Source organism: Phasianus colchicus, chromosome Z (genome assembly GCF_987193195.1).
Source record: "Phasianus colchicus chromosome Z, bPhaCol1.hap1.1, whole genome shotgun sequence".
NCBI lineage: Eukaryota > Metazoa > Chordata > Aves > Galliformes > Phasianidae > Phasianus > Phasianus colchicus.
This window is the reverse complement of record NC_143476.1, coordinates 52,009,555-52,027,529: the sequence shown is the minus strand read 5'-3', so window position 1 is coordinate 52,027,529 and position 17,975 is coordinate 52,009,555. Positions and strand designations below refer to the sequence as shown.

General features: G+C 40.5%; 1 protein-coding gene across 2 annotated transcripts in view; it reads right to left on the bottom strand.

Annotated features, from left to right (window-relative positions):
• The window catches only part of UBQLN1 (ubiquilin 1), a 28,606-nt gene extending 12,544 nt beyond the window's left edge, over window positions 1–16,062 (bottom strand). For both annotated transcript variants that reach the window (XM_031602402.2, XM_031602403.2), the window contains exons 1-2: window positions 15,762–16,062; window positions 3,298–3,449 (exon numbers count right to left, since the gene is read on the bottom strand). In XM_031602402.2, coding sequence (XP_031458262.1) covers window positions 3,298–3,449; window positions 15,762–15,920 — 311 coding nt within the window. In that variant the 5' untranslated portion in view covers window positions 15,921–16,062. The remainder of the gene's footprint in view (window positions 1–3,297; window positions 3,450–15,761) is intronic.
• Between the last annotated feature and the right edge of the window lie 1,913 nt (window positions 16,063–17,975).

The window sequence follows — 17,975 nt, the reverse complement described above, 5'->3', positions numbered from 1 at the left end:
TTCTCATACAACCCCAGAGATACCTGACAGTGATTGCTTTCTGAGTCTTTACCTTGCTTCAGAGATTCTTTGCCTTACTCTACTGTATTTGATAGCCATCGGACAGTAATGATTATATGCTTGAGGCTTAAAGATGTGAAATTCTATTATTGTCTTATTACAAGACAAATATCAGAATCTCAATAATCTTCATAACTAAGAACGAAGTAAAAACAACTGCCTAATTCATATACTCACTACACCTGTCTCTTGCAAAGGCAATAATACTGGTGCTGCCATACGATGTAAGAGACCAAAGAACTCAGCTGATTCAAAGCTAACCTGGCCTCTACTCAGCGAGGCAAGTTTTAAGTCCAAATCATTTGCTAAATCTGGTTCATTAAACAATTACATAAACATCTGCATTTGAAAAATTACAAAACTACAGTGTAAAATAATTTGTAGAATCTATGCATGCAGACCTTCCACAAAGACTTGAAGGTTAGACAATATGCTAAATTTTACAGATCAGTTCATCTCACATCTCAGTATCTTTCCTGTACAACAAAATTCTGTACTTGCTTCAATAACACAAAGTCAAAACAAAAAACAACTCATACAAGTCTGACAGATGCCTTTAGTACAGAGGCTTTCCTGAAGTTTAAGAGCTCTCTGTCACTAAAATCAAAAACCAAACTGGCAATGAAATGCTTTGCAGATTTTGCAAGTTCTTCCACCTACTCACCAGTATTATTACCTTATGAAGTATCCCATCAACACCCTTGTGAATAGGTAACTAAAGTATATCATGTCAAGTCATGAACACCAAGGGTACCATAGGACTTAGCAACCTCATTCAAATTGCTACTGATGTTCCAGTGTAGTGAAGGAGACATTAATTTTTTTTCAGAAGATCTAACAGTTCTCCTAAAACTTCAGTCCACAATGATTCATATAATTTGGTTTTGCTTATATTCATTTGTATTCTAGTAAGAGAATTCTAGGTCTACCAAAGCACTCACTGAATCTAATGAATGAAAACTTGTTCTAGAGGGAAGCTCCCAGATACACACTAACAACCCAGAAAAGGGGTACTTGGGCTTGTAATAATGCTCCCTGACAGATCGCTGTGGGTAATACTCTGGGTTCCTGAGAAGAACAGTGCTGCAGAGTACTTAAGCTTAAGAGCAACTGACAGCTTTGAACATAAGACCAGTACAAACACCGATCCATATAATGGCTTAGATTGGAAGAGATCTTAAACATTATCTAGTTTCCAATTCCCCGGTCATTGACAGGGCTGCCACCCACCAGATCAGGCTGCCCAGACCCCCCCTCAACCAATGTGGCTCTGAACACCTCCAGGGGTGGGACATCCTCAGCTTCTATGGGCAACTTGATCCAGAGCCTCACCATACTCTGAATAAAAAATTTCTTCCTACTATCTTTTATTTTAAAATCAATCCTGTTTGTCCTATCGCTACTGGATCATGCAATCAGTGCAATAGCCAAGCAGTCATAACTTCAGTCACAAAGATAACAGACTGCAAAGGTGGTTATACTTAATGTCAACTTCCTAATGAAGATATTTGGTTTTCTTAGTCTAAGAAAATACACAAATATTTTTTCCGTAAGAAAAAGGTTGTGATATAAGCATAAATCTTTATTTGGTTCTTCAACTGAGAACCAACTGTCCCTCTCAATTGGCTTGTCTCAAAGAAAGACAGAAAACAGGACATGACTGAAAAGCACTTCAACAAACTTCTGTTTGGAAACGGGGCCATATAAACATACTGGTTAGGTCTCAAGTCTTTCAGCTTCAATGTTTTAGTGAAAATTCTTTGAAGTCTATGTTTTAAGTCTACTTTACCATTATACTCCCCCATCAGCTTGTGAGCATCTAAAACAGTGCTTACTTGGACCTTCATATTCAGAAATTCAGTGTATCTTCACTATCTACTGCTAACAACTGTTACTTTGAAACTCTATTTGTCATGTTAAACCAGCCAGCGTAAACTGCATTACACCATGGGAGACCAGGACAGGGGGATAGGATGCAGAATATGATGTGGTCAGCAATGCTGAGAGGACTCATGCAGCGACACCAAGCCTTCTGAAGGCAAAAAAAAACCAAAAAACGTGAAATTGCACCTAGAATTGACCAGAGACAAAGTGTGAGAAGAGACTGGCACTGCTATTTCAATACTTAGATTTAGTACTTTCAACTGCTGTTAGGTCCAACTTAAGAACTCACAGAGGAGTGTGCAAGTCAAAGATATCCTATTATTACTACTATCACAGCTTATGAAATTTCCCTATCGCACTCAAGAGCCCAAATTAAAAAAAGCAGGAGTCATAACAACAGCAGAGTACTGTTTAATGCATGGAGAATAAAATTACAATATTAGATTGTACTGCATACAATATCATTATTGCTCATCAGACCTACATTTCAACTGGTTCCTGAAAGTCATGATAATGCTAGCAAGGCCTAAGAAGGGGAAGCTTTTTTTTTTTTCCTCTGTTTACTAGTTTCATGCTCTTTCCCTCCAACATCTGACCTTTTCCCACAGAAAATCCTCACCACAAACAGACATAAGAAGAGAAGCAAGAATGCTTTCAGACTGGAACAAGCATGTTATTGACTACATAAACTAGATTCAAATGAGGTATATCTTAACAGGACATTTCACAAGTAATGTGCAGATGGGATAGCTCCAATTTATGCATCCTTCACATTGTTATTTAGAAGTAGCCCCACCAAAATAAAATCTCAAAAAAAAAGAAAGTCTTTCTACTCAGGCAGATAAATTGGTTGCACGAAAGTAATTCTCTCCCAAGAACTTTCTCTCCTTTCTCTCTCTCAAAAAGCAGAAAGGATTCTCCCCTATTTTTTTTTTTTTTTATGTCTCAAAAGTAACGTTGCTCAACAGATACTTGTGGTCACTAAAAGCTGCTATCTAAGACAACTGTAAAAATGCAATGCAGCCAACAGTCAGCAATGCTATTGAAGTTAAACAGCAAAAGCAAGAGAGCAGCCTGATCTAGTTGTAAGTGGTCCTGTTAATTGCAAGGGGGTTGGACTAGATGACCTTAAGGGGTCTCTTCCAACTCAAAAGATTTTATGATTTTATTACTTAAATTCAGAAATATGAATCTGACTAAAATATGACACAGGTCTAAGAAAAGAGCATTTTAACTTCAGACTTATTTTACACCACAACTAACTAGTTGCTTAGTCAGATCTAAGTTCGCCCAACAGGAAGCTGCCACATCAGAAATTAAAGCCAAGAGACAACTGCTTATCAGTAACATTACCTGTTTTGTGTTTTGATAACGAGGTGAACAGTGAGTCCATCGTGAATCCCATGCTGAGTCAAAGTATCTTGATCTTTCAATATTTTTCCAGCAAATATGAGTACAAGCTGATCGGTATGGGACTTGAAACGCTTAGAAATTTCTTCCTTAAACTAAACAAAAAAGTAAAATTTATACACTTAGATAATTGTGTACTGAAGTACTATGTTTTTAATAATTTGTGGACTTGTTTCAAGTTTAATATACTAAAGTACTTGCTCTGCATTTTCCACTTTACTCAATCTAGAAATACTTCATTAAGATCACTCAACTTTCTCTTTTTTTTTTCGTACAAAGAAAGACAGAGAATCAAGTAATTCCTCTTCCATGCAATAAAAATGAGAAGTGTTCCACAGTTAGTATTTCAGGCACACATCCATAACAATAAGTAATACCAGTGTGTGTATATATACACACACACATACACACACATATAATTTACATGTTCTACTAAATATATATAGTATTATATGCACATATTACATACATGAGTCTATGCATACTAATACGTTAATATACATAAACACATACAACATACACACACTACAGAATTTATCCTTCACTGATCAGTCTGAGGATAGGATATCCCAATTACAGCAAATCTGTCTATGTTTTTCCTTGAACCAATCAAAGAATTATCCTCATTTCTCAGACAGTTTTGCTGCCTTCCATGCAACAAAACTAGCACTCCTTTCCATTCAGGCAAAAAATATTTCTCAGTTGGCTCTGCCTTCTCAGCCAACTCATAACATAACGAGAGGAAATAATTCCAGCCCAGGTCATGGTGAAAAGCCACGTACTTCAGCTGACCACAAAGTCACACTCTCATTAGCACAAGAGAACATGGAAATCCATCATATATCTTTCTGCCTTCTTAGCAAGTAGTAACCAGGTTTGACTGAAATTTATTATTCTATAGAAATTTTCACAGCAAGAAAAAAAGTGTCACTAAAAGTAAGAAGGAAAATAGTAGGAAAAAATGAGAAGGAATGACTTGATTTTAGCAAAGCCAGCTACATTTTTAAACAAGACTACTCAGTAGGTTAATTATTTTTGAAGGTATCCTAGTCAGTTGGGAAAAACTCCAGAAGTTCACCCTATTTGGCATTTTAAAACTAAATTGACCTTACTACTTCAGAAGAAAAATTCCAAGCATTCTAGAAATTCTCACCCCTACAGAAAAACTCAAGTATTAATCTTATAATTATTAATAATTATGTTTTATAATTGGCAAGACTAAAAAAGAAAAACCCCTAGTATTATACTTTGAACATCAGTCTCTAATTGGAAGGGTTTATTGTACAGGAAAAGAAGAAAACATGCAAAAAAAAAAAAAAAAAGCGTCTGAGAGACAACAAAGATAAGCCTCTGTCTGGGTATGAAATAGCCCCTGGTTAGTTATGTCTGATCAAAGATTTAATTCTGGTTCTTATCAAAACAGCTTCTAAGTCAGCCTTTATACTAACAATATCTAGGCTTGTCAGTATTCCAGAGTCATTGAGTCCATTCCTTTCCAAAGTGGCTTACTTACCTGAACTATTACTGTTCAATGTTTACCCAGCCTGTTTTTAGAGGCAGAGATGCCATTATCCCAGTAAACCTACTTCAGAGCTTCACTCTCCCGTTTCTTCATTGTCCTGCCCACCGTGGTTAACGCAAACAGATTGTTCTCCTTAGAATAAAGGGCTGCAGTGAGGCTAACCTTTCTTTGAGGAGTAGTGGTTTTTAATCCAATCATTCTCACTACTTTCTGGATTTTTAAATTCAGTTATATTATAAGTGTAAGACTCAAAATAAGCTACAATATTCTACATAAACTCTTACTCACTCTTACTAGGATAGCAGGATAAACTACGCATCTTGCAAGACATGTTCCCATTTATAAGGAGCAGAAGCCAATATGGGAAAATAACAGTGTTGACTTATTAAATAAGTATTAACTCTCTAGACCATTTTCTGCAGAATAACTTCATAGACAATTGCTTCCTATTCTGCATTCTTTGTTAATTATTGCCAAGAATGCAAATTCCAGAGTAGCAAAACCAGGAGAAATACTCAGTTTGGTACAAAGTTAATGCATAAAAATATTGTGCCAGACCAAAGAGTAATGTAATTTGCTGTCATACTTTCACAACATGGTGTGACAGGGAACAACTTAATTATCATCACAAAGTTGATGCTGTAGTGTAAACACTGCTCAGAGCCATGTCCTGCCACATTTCCAGAAGCAGCTATTTATCCATGAGGCCAAAGAAACAAAACACCCTCCATAGAACAAAGCTACTTGGTAACCAGTATTACTAGTATAAAGGTATCAAAAGCTATATGCTTCCTTTTTCCCACTATCATGATACTGCTTTAGATGACCTGCAAAAACAAGACTAACCCAAGAGATGAGTATAAAATCGAATGTACAAGAACCATAAAGAAACCTTTACAGAAATGTATGCGCACAGTCCAAATGCACAAAGGGCCTTTTTCCAGCCAGGAAAACAAATCTATCATAAGTACTGAGACAATTTCAACTGAGGCATATTTATATAAATAGACTAACCACTGGGAAGGGAAAAAAAGAGAAAGAAAAAAATTAGTCAGGTCTTTTTCATCAGTCTCACCTGAGTTCAGCACACTCTTGAGATTTCTGCAATGACTGAGCCAGGCTTCATACTGTATCCACAAAAGAAAACCATCTATATGTGACGTCATGAATTTCATTTTGTAAATGAGTCTGTTGACTATTTTTAATAATCAAAAATAACAACATAGCAAAATAGGCCTGTGACAATAGCACACCTTTTTCAGAGGCAGGGAGATCATTTTATACATCTGCTGCAAAGACCCTACAGATTTTTTTCAGTACAAGTTGGAGATTTTTTTTGTTTTGTTTGTTTGTGTGTGTGTGTTTGTTTTTAAATTCTCAGGATCCAATGTATGCCAGTTTTCAGACATAATCTCTGCCAGTACTGTAAGATGTTTAGACCTATATTGGAGTGCTCTCAGGGGGCTCTACCGGGAACACTGCAGTTAGGCGTGGGGCACCCAACACAACAAAGACATGGAGCTGTTCAAGTGGATACAGAGAAGGGCCATGAAGATGATCAGAGGGCTAGAACACCTCTCCTGTGAAGACCGGCTGGCTGCCTATGAATACAAGCTCAGGATCTGAGCTTGCTCATCCTGAAGTAGAAAAAGCTCTGCGGAGATCTCATTGTGCTTCCAGTATTTAAAGTGAGCTTAGAAGAAAGATGATGGACTCTTCACCAGAGTATGTAGTGATATGACAAGGAGGAATAGTTTTAAACTGAAATGGATTTACATTAGATATTTGGAAGAAATGCTTTAATATGAAGGTAGTTACACAGCAAAACAGGCTGCCCAGAGAAGCTGTGGATGTCCCATTTCTGGTGGTGTTCAAGGCTGAGCAGGATGGGTTCCTGGGCAGCCTGATCACAGCAAGGGATTTGGAAGTAGATAATTTTTAAGGTTTCTTTCAACCCAGACCATCCCATGATAACACAAATCACTACTGTTTGCTTTGTGAAGTAGAGTTAGGAAGGGTGGAACAGAGAAATTTTTCCCAAACTCGGTGGGCAAGCATCTCTCCATTTAGTCTTCACCTCTCACTGTTTCTGGTAACTAAATTAAATGCAAGATCATTCTCATATAGTAAAACAGGAAACCCACAGTTTTCTTTAAATTCAGACAGAATAAGGACAAAATTCTAACTCCCACAGACCCTTTGTACATGTAGTTTTTATAGGACTCCTCGTCGCTCCAACATGCAACAAATAAGTTAGGAGATAAGCACTTTGGTAAGAAAAAGCACGAATTCTAGAAGTTCATAGATGCAACCAGTGAAGACAACTACATCAATTCTCTTTTCCTAAACAGAACTCCAAACGTCAATCCAATATGTATCACTTCAACATCTCAAACACACTCAACAAAAAAAAGGAAGTAAAGAAGATACTGACAGGATGGATTTCAGTGTTTTTAATAAAATGAACTCTGGCATTGCTTACTTTTTCTATTAGTACAATTCAACTAAGTAACATTGCTGGTAAGCTACAGTTACTGTTTTAACAGGTAAGGCTGCGGATGAATGTAAGGCTGTTGATGTGGTCTATCTGGACTTCAGTAAAGCCTGTGACACTGTCTCCCACAACATCCTCATGGAGAAGTGGCTGCCCATGGTTTGGGTGTATGCTCCGCTGGGCAAAACGCTGGCTGGATGGGCAGGCCCAAAGAGTCGTGGTCAACGGAGTTAAATCCAGTTGGCAGCCAGTCACGAGTGGTGTCCCTCAGAGCTCAGTACTGGGGCCACTTCTATTTAACATCTTTATTAGCGATCTTGATGAGGGAATTGAGTGCACCCTCAGTAAGTTTGCAGATGACAGCAAGTTGGGAGGAAGTGTTGATCTGCCAGAGGGGAGAAGGGCACTACAGAAGGATTTGGATAGACTGGATTGATGGGCGAAGGTTAACTGTATGAGCAGGTCCAAGCATTGGGTCCTGCATTTTGGTCGCAACACCAGGCAACCCTACAGGCTTGAGGAGGAGTGGCTGGAAAGCTGCCTGATGGAAAGGGACCTTGGTGTACTGATGGACAGTTGGCTGAATACAAGTCAGCAATGTGCCCAAGTGGCCAAGAAGGCCAATGGCCTCCTGGCTTGTATCAGGAATGGTGGAGTGAGCAGCACTAGGGAAGTAATCCTGCTCTGTACTTGGCATTGGTGAGGCCTCACCTCAAATACTGTGTTCAGTTTTGGGTACCTCAGTACAAAAAGGACATTGAGATTCTTTAGAGCAGGTCCAAAGAAGGGCAACAAGGCTAGTGAAGGGCTTGGAGAATGTGCCCTATGAGGAGGAAATGAAGGAACTCCGGCTGTTCAGTCTGGGGAAAAGGAGGCTGAGGGAAAAGGAGACTCTCTTCAAATACCTGAAAGGTGCTTACAGCGAGAGTGGGGTTGGTCTCTTCTCACTGGTGACAGGACAAGGGGAAATGGCCTTAAGTTTCAGCAGGGGAGGTTTAGGTTGGATATCAAGAAAAACTTCTTTACAGAAAGAGTTGTTAAGCACTGGAATAGGCTCCCCAGAGAGGTGATTGAGTCATTCCTGGATGTGTTTAAAAACCATTTGGACATGATTCAGCAGAGGGTGGTTAGAATTAGAGTAGTATGGTTAAGTTGCAGTTAGACTCGATGATCTTCAAGGTCTTTTCCAACCAGAGCAATTCTATGATTCTATGATTAGAATACTTTGTCACCTGGGAAAACCAGGAGTGGAAACAGTTCTAAGTCTCACTAGCTGGCTGGAAGCAAGGACTTCCTCAATGTAATTCTCCCACTGCACTGATTCTTCCTTTTTACTAGCATTTAATATTACAAACAATAGTTTTAGTCAGTTTGTATTGCCACTCAAAAATTCAGTTCAAGAACGAGGACTTACTTCAACACAACATTACGAAGAATAATGATTTGCTATACTAAATGCCTAGCATTTTCACAGAAACTATTTCTCTATTAACTGAATACACTCAAAATAAGGTAAGAAGTGAAATCACTTTTAAACAACATTATTAGAGGAATGGTTCCACATTATCACAAGAATAGGCTCCAGAAGTTGTTAAGGCTTCCACTACAACTGCTCAACTTGATTGCCTCTGAAGATCTTTGCAACATACAAGTGAACACTGCTCTGCTGTTGCCCAGGCCCAAACCAATGTGAAGAGAATCCAATTTGCATAATTCCTATGTGAACTTATTATAGTAAAAATTTTGTCAGTGAACAAGGCACCTACGTATCTGACTACACATGGACAGTTGACTATAAGAAACTTTTTTTTAAAAAAAAACACAGCTGCTTTGCAAGGGATAGCCATATTTCAAACCTTTGTCTTCTAACATTTGACCGTCTGATAAACTGGCCTTGGAAGGTTCATCAAAGTTTATTCTAGCTAAAGTAAAAAAACTTCAAATGCAAACTGTATTTTGAGATATTACCAGCTTATGATTCAAAAACTTTTTGCTGACTCACTCTCTGCCATTTGAGACAGCAAGAACATTACCATCCACATGGATTCTGTGAACAAAGAATAAAAGGAGGAAAACAAGTAAATGAAAAAAACATTTCCCAAATTTTCTCAATGTTGACTTCATGATATATAATTAAAATTGAAATTACTGTAATTGTATGAAAGAGGCCTTGGGGAATTAACATTCAATTACCACTGAAACTCAATGTATATGAGGCTCCAGAAAACTACAACTGCTTTGAAAATACTAAGCTACAACTTTGCCTAGATGACAATAAAAAAGCAAAGTTGCAATCTTCCCAAACCAAACTGTTCTGGTAACAAAGCAAAGGTTTATATCTATTGTGTGGCACAATTGCAATTCACACTCCCTTCAGTTCCTCAAATAGCAATCCTGTTAGAAAAAAACACTGCCAAATGACATTACCTTGTTCATAACTGCCGTTTCAAATGACCTCAAGGACTATTTAAACTTTCAACTGCCTTCTCTATTAAAACACAAGGCTCACAAGTATATTAACAATACTCCAGCCTCCTACACCCACACACAGTAGTTTCAACAGAGGCTAACTGATGAGCTCCAGATACATTTCATACAATGGAATCAAAAGTCTTCCAAACTCAGGAAGTGAGGAACCAAAGAACCAAATACACTCACAGCAATACAACTGTCCATGGCTGTGGCCTCCTTCCTAGATGAATCACATCGGGTAATCTCATGACTGAATTAAAGGGAATCAGTAAAAATGGAGTTTTCATTGCACAACCCTTGGATGTTATACAGGAAGAGGGACAAGAATTTGTGGTTACAGGCAGCAAAGCACTTTTGGCATGGCCAATTTTTTGCAGCAGACAAAGCACTGCTGGAAAGCGTACCCAAAAATCAGGCTTCCATACATGCTTCTTTTTGTCTGTTATGACTTGATGGCGAGTCACCATCTTCCCATACTCCTGTCAAACACACATGCAAGTTTCACAATCCCATTATTCTCCCAAACACTGCCATCAATACAAACTGATGAAAAAGTCATTCTGAGAAACAAACTCACATTCTTGATGTGTTTACAATCCTAACAGCTCAGAAAAGAAAACCAGAGGCAGTGCCACCTAGTGGGAATATCTCAGGACTCACATGCTAGCCTTCCAGGCAAACTTCAGCAAGCCATTCCACTCCTTCGTGCTTTGACCTAGAAGAGATGATTAGCAGTTCCTTCCTTTTCCATAAAAGGACTCTGCAACTACTGGTGGAAAGTACTGCGCTTGCAACAGAACAGGCCTTTTCTCTAGCAAGCCACCAAGACTGAAAAAGGACATGAGAGTATTACATGCAAACAGCAATTCTTGCAGAAGAGATGCATTTTAAGAATGTATCCTACACCTTCTATTTCACATGAAACAGCCTAAGATAAAATATTTTTCAACTTAATGAGGAAGAGGTTGGACAATATCCATTCTTCCTGGGGAAAAACTGCTATGTGAATTACTGCCAATAGAATTATTACTCATTTGACCACCAGTTAAATATCTCTGAATTCTTTGGTTTCAGTAAGCTTTAAATTTAAAGTGATAATAGAATATACAGCATGAATGAACTACAGATAGCAGTTAATATCCTGTTCAGTCTGTCAAATTAAGGAACTACTAACCTCATCAGCAACAAGACAAATGCTGGCTGATTGTTTTTTTTTTTTTTTCAGACATGTAATCCATCACATAACTTACAATTTGTAAAGCAATGTCCAAACCTTACTCATACTTTTATTGATTTTCCTATATAGCCAAAGTTTATAGTCACTAGATACAGATGTAGTGTGAACTCTGAAATATGTAGAACGCTTAATGCTATTTCTACAACAGGTATTTCTCCACTGTTTTGAATTTTAAGCAGTACACAAAACCCTCTTCTACAGTTCTGTGCTCCTCTTCCTCATCCCTTCAGGTCTAAGGATGACTGAAGCAAACAAAACAAGCTTGTGGGAAATCATAGGAGACAGCCCATGGAAACCCCAACAGGATCCCCCTGGGCAGAGCTACAGCCCTGGAGAGCAGCCTGCTGTGGGGCAGTGCCATCCATGCAGAGCAGTGCTTGAAGGGCCAGTACAGAGCACTGTTGGAGCTGTGCTTGGAAAGCTGCAGCCTTCGGAAAGCCCACATAAGCAACCTGTGGGAGGGACCACATGCGATTGCCTTGTACTGATAATGATTAGACACGCTGAGCACAAACAGATTTCACAGGGAAAGAACAAAATAAGAAAGAGACAGATGGGCAGCACTTGCAATCAAGCGACCTTCTGAAGTGGCTTATCATTTGAAGGTTATTTTGCATTGTAACTGCATACTCCGTGTTCTAGATGTCTAGGATCAGCAATGACTCTGTTACTGAAATTTCCAATATAGAAAAAAAAAAACAAAATTCTTTCTTAGAACAGTTGGAAAGTGCTTCACCTTGAGTGCACATCAAGTAAGTTTTCAGACACTTACTAAATCAGGAGCATTTGCTGACTCCCTTGAGGGTAGCGAGGCTTGAAAGAAAGACTGACAGATCAGAGTGCTGAACATCACAAATAATATGAAATGAAACAAGAGCAGTCTTGTTTCTGCAGTCTTGAACGTATGTATGCATAGGATGGGGAGCAGACAGCAGGAGTACAGCCCTTCAGAGAGAGATCTGAGGTTCTGGCTAATGGTTTAACCAGTGGGAGACAACAATGTGCCCTGTATACCCAGAAGAGCCAACCTGAGTTGCATTAAACATTGCACAGCTAGCCTGTCAAAGAAGTGACTGTCCCCCTGTATTCAGCACTGGTGCTGCTTATCCTCAAGTACTGTGTGCAGTTTTGGGCTCCATGGTATAAGAAGGATATAAAACTATTAGGGGTGAGAAGTCTAGAGGGCATGACTTACAGGGAGCATCTTAGGATATTTGGTTTGTTGAGCTTAGAAAAGGCTGAGGGGTGACCTCATTGCTGTCCACAACTTCATGAGGGGAAACTGAGATAGAGATGCTGACATCTTCTCTCTAGTAGCCAGTGACAAAATAAAAAGGAAGAGCTTAAAGCTGAAGAGTTCATACTGGCTGAGGAAAAGGTTCTTAAGCAGAGCATGGTGGGCATGGAACAGGCTGCAGCCCTAAGCTGCCAGAGGGCAAGAAGTATTTTGGACACCGCTTTTAGACCCACAGTTTGGATTTCAAGCAGTTCTGTGTGGAGCCAGGAGCAAAGCCAACGATCCTTGTGGGTCCCTTCCAGCTTGTGATGATCTACATTTCTACCTTAAGAGAGCAACAAATAAGACACATTGTATAGCCCTACATTTGGCCCCAACAGGTCAAAATATTTAACATAAAAACCTAAAGTTTCATTCTGGAAATGTTCTGAAATGACTGCAAAAAAAAAAAAACAAAACCCTGAGTCATAATATTAGCTATAGAAATATGCAACTAAATAGCTTTTATTTTGCTGCATGAGTTTACGTTTTTTTTTCCCCACCTGCAAATATACTAGACACAGCTGACCAACCAATAACAAGATGACAAACCACTTACTGATCCCAGAAACATTTGAACAGATATGCAATTTGTTTTGTATTTGAGACTAACCCATTTTCAGAGTCAACTCTAGAAACATCACATTTACGCTGATGCTTACTGTTAAAAACAGTTTATTATTACAGCTTAAGAAAAAAAGACTGTTAGCCACTATCAGACAGTGTGTTTTTTAGTGGCAGTTGTGACACAGCTTAGCACCCACAGCAAATCGTGGTCCCCCAGGGGCAATCTTACTTCATGGGAACAAAGGAATAACTGCAAATACAATCTGTACCTCTGATGTATGTCAAATGTTTACCATTTAAGATAAGTGGACAACAACTATATTTCAAGCAGCATGTTCTATTAACTACTTATAACTGGTGGTCTGCTTTTAGTAAAAAATAGCGTTCTAGCTAGCTTATCTAGATATTTCAGCTTTTAAGACAATTGGTCACAAAAAAACCCTGGCATCTCCACTGGCCTTCATATTTAAAAAAAAAAAAAACAAAACCAACATCTTGTTAAAGATAAATTTGTAGAATATCTGACCTTAAGTAAATTTGTTTACATTCCTCAACTATCCAAATAAATTGCAATTATATTGTTTTTGGTGATAAAGGTTATCCTTCCACCATCCTTGGTGATAGATATTAGATCTGGTCTATGAGTCTTAAAAAAAAAAAAAAAATTTACAGTAACTTTATAACAGCACTCATGTTGCTTAGAAAAGAAAAAAAAATGCCCCCTTCAGACAGATTTCTGCAAACACTGTGAATAACATTAAAAGCAAACACAATCATTTTAGCTTTGGAAGAAATGCCTAGATTAAGTTTGCAGACAGAGTAGCAGATAAAATGTTGCAAAAAGACCACAGAAGACAGTAGAATATCAGCTCCCCAGCAGCTGGAAAGAAGATCTCAATTAAGCTTATTTCTGGGATGCTTACAAGCTAAATAATGGGAAAAACCCAAAAGAAATACCAGCATTTTGTCTCTTCACAGAAACTAGGTACAAAACTAGAACAAAAATGTAAATTCTAGCCAAGTCGCTGGTACTACACTCTACACTCAGGGCTTTTACTTCATCTCTTTTATTCCCCTTTGATAACCACAGTGTCTTCTGGTTCATCCATGACAAATGATGTCAAGCTTTGCATTCTGACAGCAGTGGTGATAGCTGGCAATAAATTCAGAGCCTTCAGCAACTAATTCAAACTCCTTAGCAAACTGACATTCTGCTTAGGGAAGGTTGTTATTTCTAGATAAGCAGGGCATCTGAAGCCTAAAAGCAGAGCCTCATCCCACAAGCCTTGAGGAGATATGCTGTACCCTGCTGGGTTTGATAATACAGGCTCCACAACAAGGTCAATGTGCTAACGAGAAACTTAAGTAAGTAGCCATGATTCTCGAAAATACGTTTCTGACTAAATATGGAGTTTCGCCCACACAACCTTTTGCTTGGGCAACACCTCCCAGTGGAACCTCACAACTACAACCTGTAAGAACCCCATATTAACTCATGTGTGGTATTACATTTTAGTATATAAAACAATTCTAGGAATAGGCAGGCACTTCATGGAAGCTGTACGTATACTTATATGTTGAAGTGTATGAGATCTGCGTGCTTTACATCCTGGGTACGCATGCTAGGGGGATCAGAGCTGCAATAAAGTCAGCTTTCTAACCTGTCACTCAGGCTGTTTCATAGCCGGACTCCTGCGATAGTGGAGATCACATATGCACCCATGTTTTAGTTTGCAGTTACTAGTCACACACAAGAGGGGGGGGAAAAAAAAGTCAAACTGATTTGCCTCATCCAAAAATACTTCAGGGAACATTTCAGACAAATCTTATGGAAAGTGAAATAATCTCTGAACCCCCTCCAGGCAACTGCATCTTTTGGAGTATTTCAGCAAAGCAGTATCCATCTTTTTCACAAGCAGAAGAGCCACAGAATGGGCGATTTGAAAAGGACCACAATGTTTACCTATGATTCCAACCCCTCTGCTATGTACAGGGCTGCCAACCACTGCACCGGCCACATCCAGCCTGGCAAAAGACTGACTTTACAGACTCTACTTTAGGCTGTGATTGTAGTTTCTCTAATATTGCTTGCTCTCTAATTAAAACAAAAGTCCCTGTCAATACCTGCACAGAAAACCTCCAGGACAAACAGGAGCATTACAGGAAATTCATATGATGATTCACTACTTCTTTTCAAGCCGAGGGTACTGGGGGGGAGGTGACAGGCGGGGGGAAAGGTGGCTGGAGAGTGGGCGGAATGGCTTTCTTAAGAATGTAAAAAAGACCCCCGTACATCAGTTACCAAGTAGTATCACCGTGCAGTGCCCTGCATCGATAACGAGCGCACTGAAGCACAGCTGAAGCTGCACTTCGTTTGCAGTGCAAATTGTACGATCTCTCAAAAAAAGACAACTTCCCTAAAATTCAGATCTTCGCCGTGGCGTTCTCGTTTTTTCTCTTTTTCTTTTTTTTTAAGGCACGCATCTATCAGGATAACGAGCGGCCCCGCAGCGCTCTCAGGAAGGTGATTGCGCACGCTCTCCGTAGCCCCGCCGGCAAGCGAGCAGCCACCTCCCCCCGCCAGCCTGAGTCAGCCCAACCGGGCACCGCGGCAAGAGCTCGGCCCGGGCCTTCTCCCGAGCCGGCACACGGCCGCGGGGAGCGAGAGCCGTAGGGATGCGGCACCTCAGCGGCCGCCCCGCAGGAAGCGGACCCCGGCCCCGCGCAGTTCGGGCGGGCAGCAGCCGCTTCGTCACCGGCGCGGGCCCCGGCGCGAGGCCGCAGATCGCGGCACGGATCGCGGCGGGCCGCGCTCCGCTCGCTCCCGGCCGCCCCTCACCTGCCGGATGCTGCTGGTTTCGGCAACGGAGAACTCCTCTTTCTCTTTGGGAGTCTTCACCGTGACTCTGATGATCCGCGGCTCGTCGGCAGCTGAGCCCCGAGCAGGGGACTCCGGGGTGCTGCGGCGCCCCGCGGGGCTGTCTGAGCCGTCCGACATGGCGAGCGGGACCGGACCAGCTCCTAACGCGCGGCAGCTCCGGACGAGCGCAGCCCTCTCTACCTCTCGCCTCGCCCCACCAAGCTCTGCCCGCTCCCGCAGCGCCGGGCGGAAATACCCCAGCCTGGCCGCGGCGCGCACTGATGACGCAGCGCTTCGGGGAAGTTACTAGAAAGGGGCGCTGCCTGCCCGGGCGGGGGCTGGACATGGAGTGTGCGCTGTGCGCGTGCGCGACGCTCGCGCAGGCGCAGTTGGTCGCGCACGCCCCCGCTGGCGGGGCGGGGCTGGTGGTCTGGGTTTGCGTTTCAGTTTCTCGCTGTGTGCCACATTAGGGGTGGTAAGCATCGAGCTGTTAACTGTTCTAGAATTCCCGTGGCACCACGCCATTGCCGGGGGCACGCTTCTCTCGATCTTGGGCCAAGTAAACTTAATCACTAATTAAACCCAGCGTCACCAAGTCAGACTTTATCAAATTAGTGATATTCCTAAATTCAAGATTCTTGTTCCTCTTTTAGCGTGAAACGTGAGCCTGGCTTTCCGTTGGACACCAAGTGCCCGCTCCTCCTCATCCTTAAGTAACAACGCGGTTTCCCAAAGGATGCTGCTCAGCAGAAGAGCTGCAGTCCTGCCCTGCTGTCAGGATAATTTCTGGAGCAGCCCCATCACGTGGGCCGGTAACACAACAAGGCTGTTTCCGACCCCCTAAAACTTCTATGCAACCCATTTAAAACCTGTTAAGAGGCTTTCAAACAGGGATACCAAAAGCTGGCAGAAGGCCAGTCGAAGCTTTGACCAACCTAGAGAATTGGGTTTGTTAAGGAAAAATAAAACACTTTCAGGCATATTTAACCTGTGAGTCTTTTCTGTGTCACACTCATTCCTTTCCCATGTTAGTTGTGACTGTACACAGCATGGGATTATGGTGCAGCAGAGTGCTTTGACACAGAACGGTGGCGGAACGAGGGCTGCAGTGAATCATGTAATGCTTTGCTCAATCAAGCAGTGGTTTCAAGCAGAAATCAATCAGATCAAAGTGCAAGGTGATGTTCCTCACCCAGGCCTGCACTTAGTTTACAAGTACAATAGCTCATGCTGACTGTATGGCTACTTGAGTACAGTTTGTACCAAAAGAGCACAACTGCTATGCACATTAGGCTAGCAGAGATTTACAGTTTGGATTATTAGGCATCTGTGGTATTCAGTGAGAGAACCTAACAGATAAGGAGTACTACATATTCATACAAAATAAGAACTTGAATTTATTGAAAGTTCTTAATTAAGCAGGTAATTAAGCAGGTAATTAAGAGATACTCTGAGCAGAACGTTTCTACGTTGTAATTTTGGTACAACTAACAGAGACATTTACCTGCATGAATGTGTGCTCACAGTAAGACAGTTCAGAATGTAACTTATACATAACGCATGGAAAAAAGTAAAAATAATACAGCAAACAATTTTGAGTTCTTATTCTGCCTTAGGATGCCATTTTCTTAAACAGTATCCTTTCATTTTTTTCCTCTTGCTCTTTTTCTTTACCACTTTCTTCTATCTGTGCTTGTAAACACTTGCGCAGTTTTTCTTCATTAATTTCTGCTCCAATTGCAGGATTCATCTAAACTGGCTTAAACAAAACAGAAAAAAGAGTTCACAGTGACTAGACACTATTTTGAATCAAAGTGAAAATACCAATGCAAGTGAAGCTGAAACAAATCAAAAATATCATTAGATGGTCTTAGTTTAATGTTCCATCTGAAGTAAGCAATGCAATTTTGAGTCTGGACAATGTCTCACTCAGGTGGCTTAGCTACTGCACAATTTACATGCAAGATCTCCAATGTTTTACTATAAACTAGACTTTACATTCCTTTTATTCCTGAATATTAAAACCAAAATGTAACACATTTTTGATAACCAGGTTTTAACACAGGAGAAGTGAAAGAGTATAGAACTCTGTTTTTGAAGGATCTTTAAAAACAATTATCCATGTATTAGCCAGAACAAAGGTTAAAACCGTTTGTTTAGATGCAGTTAAAGGGGTTAAGTTAAAAAACAAAA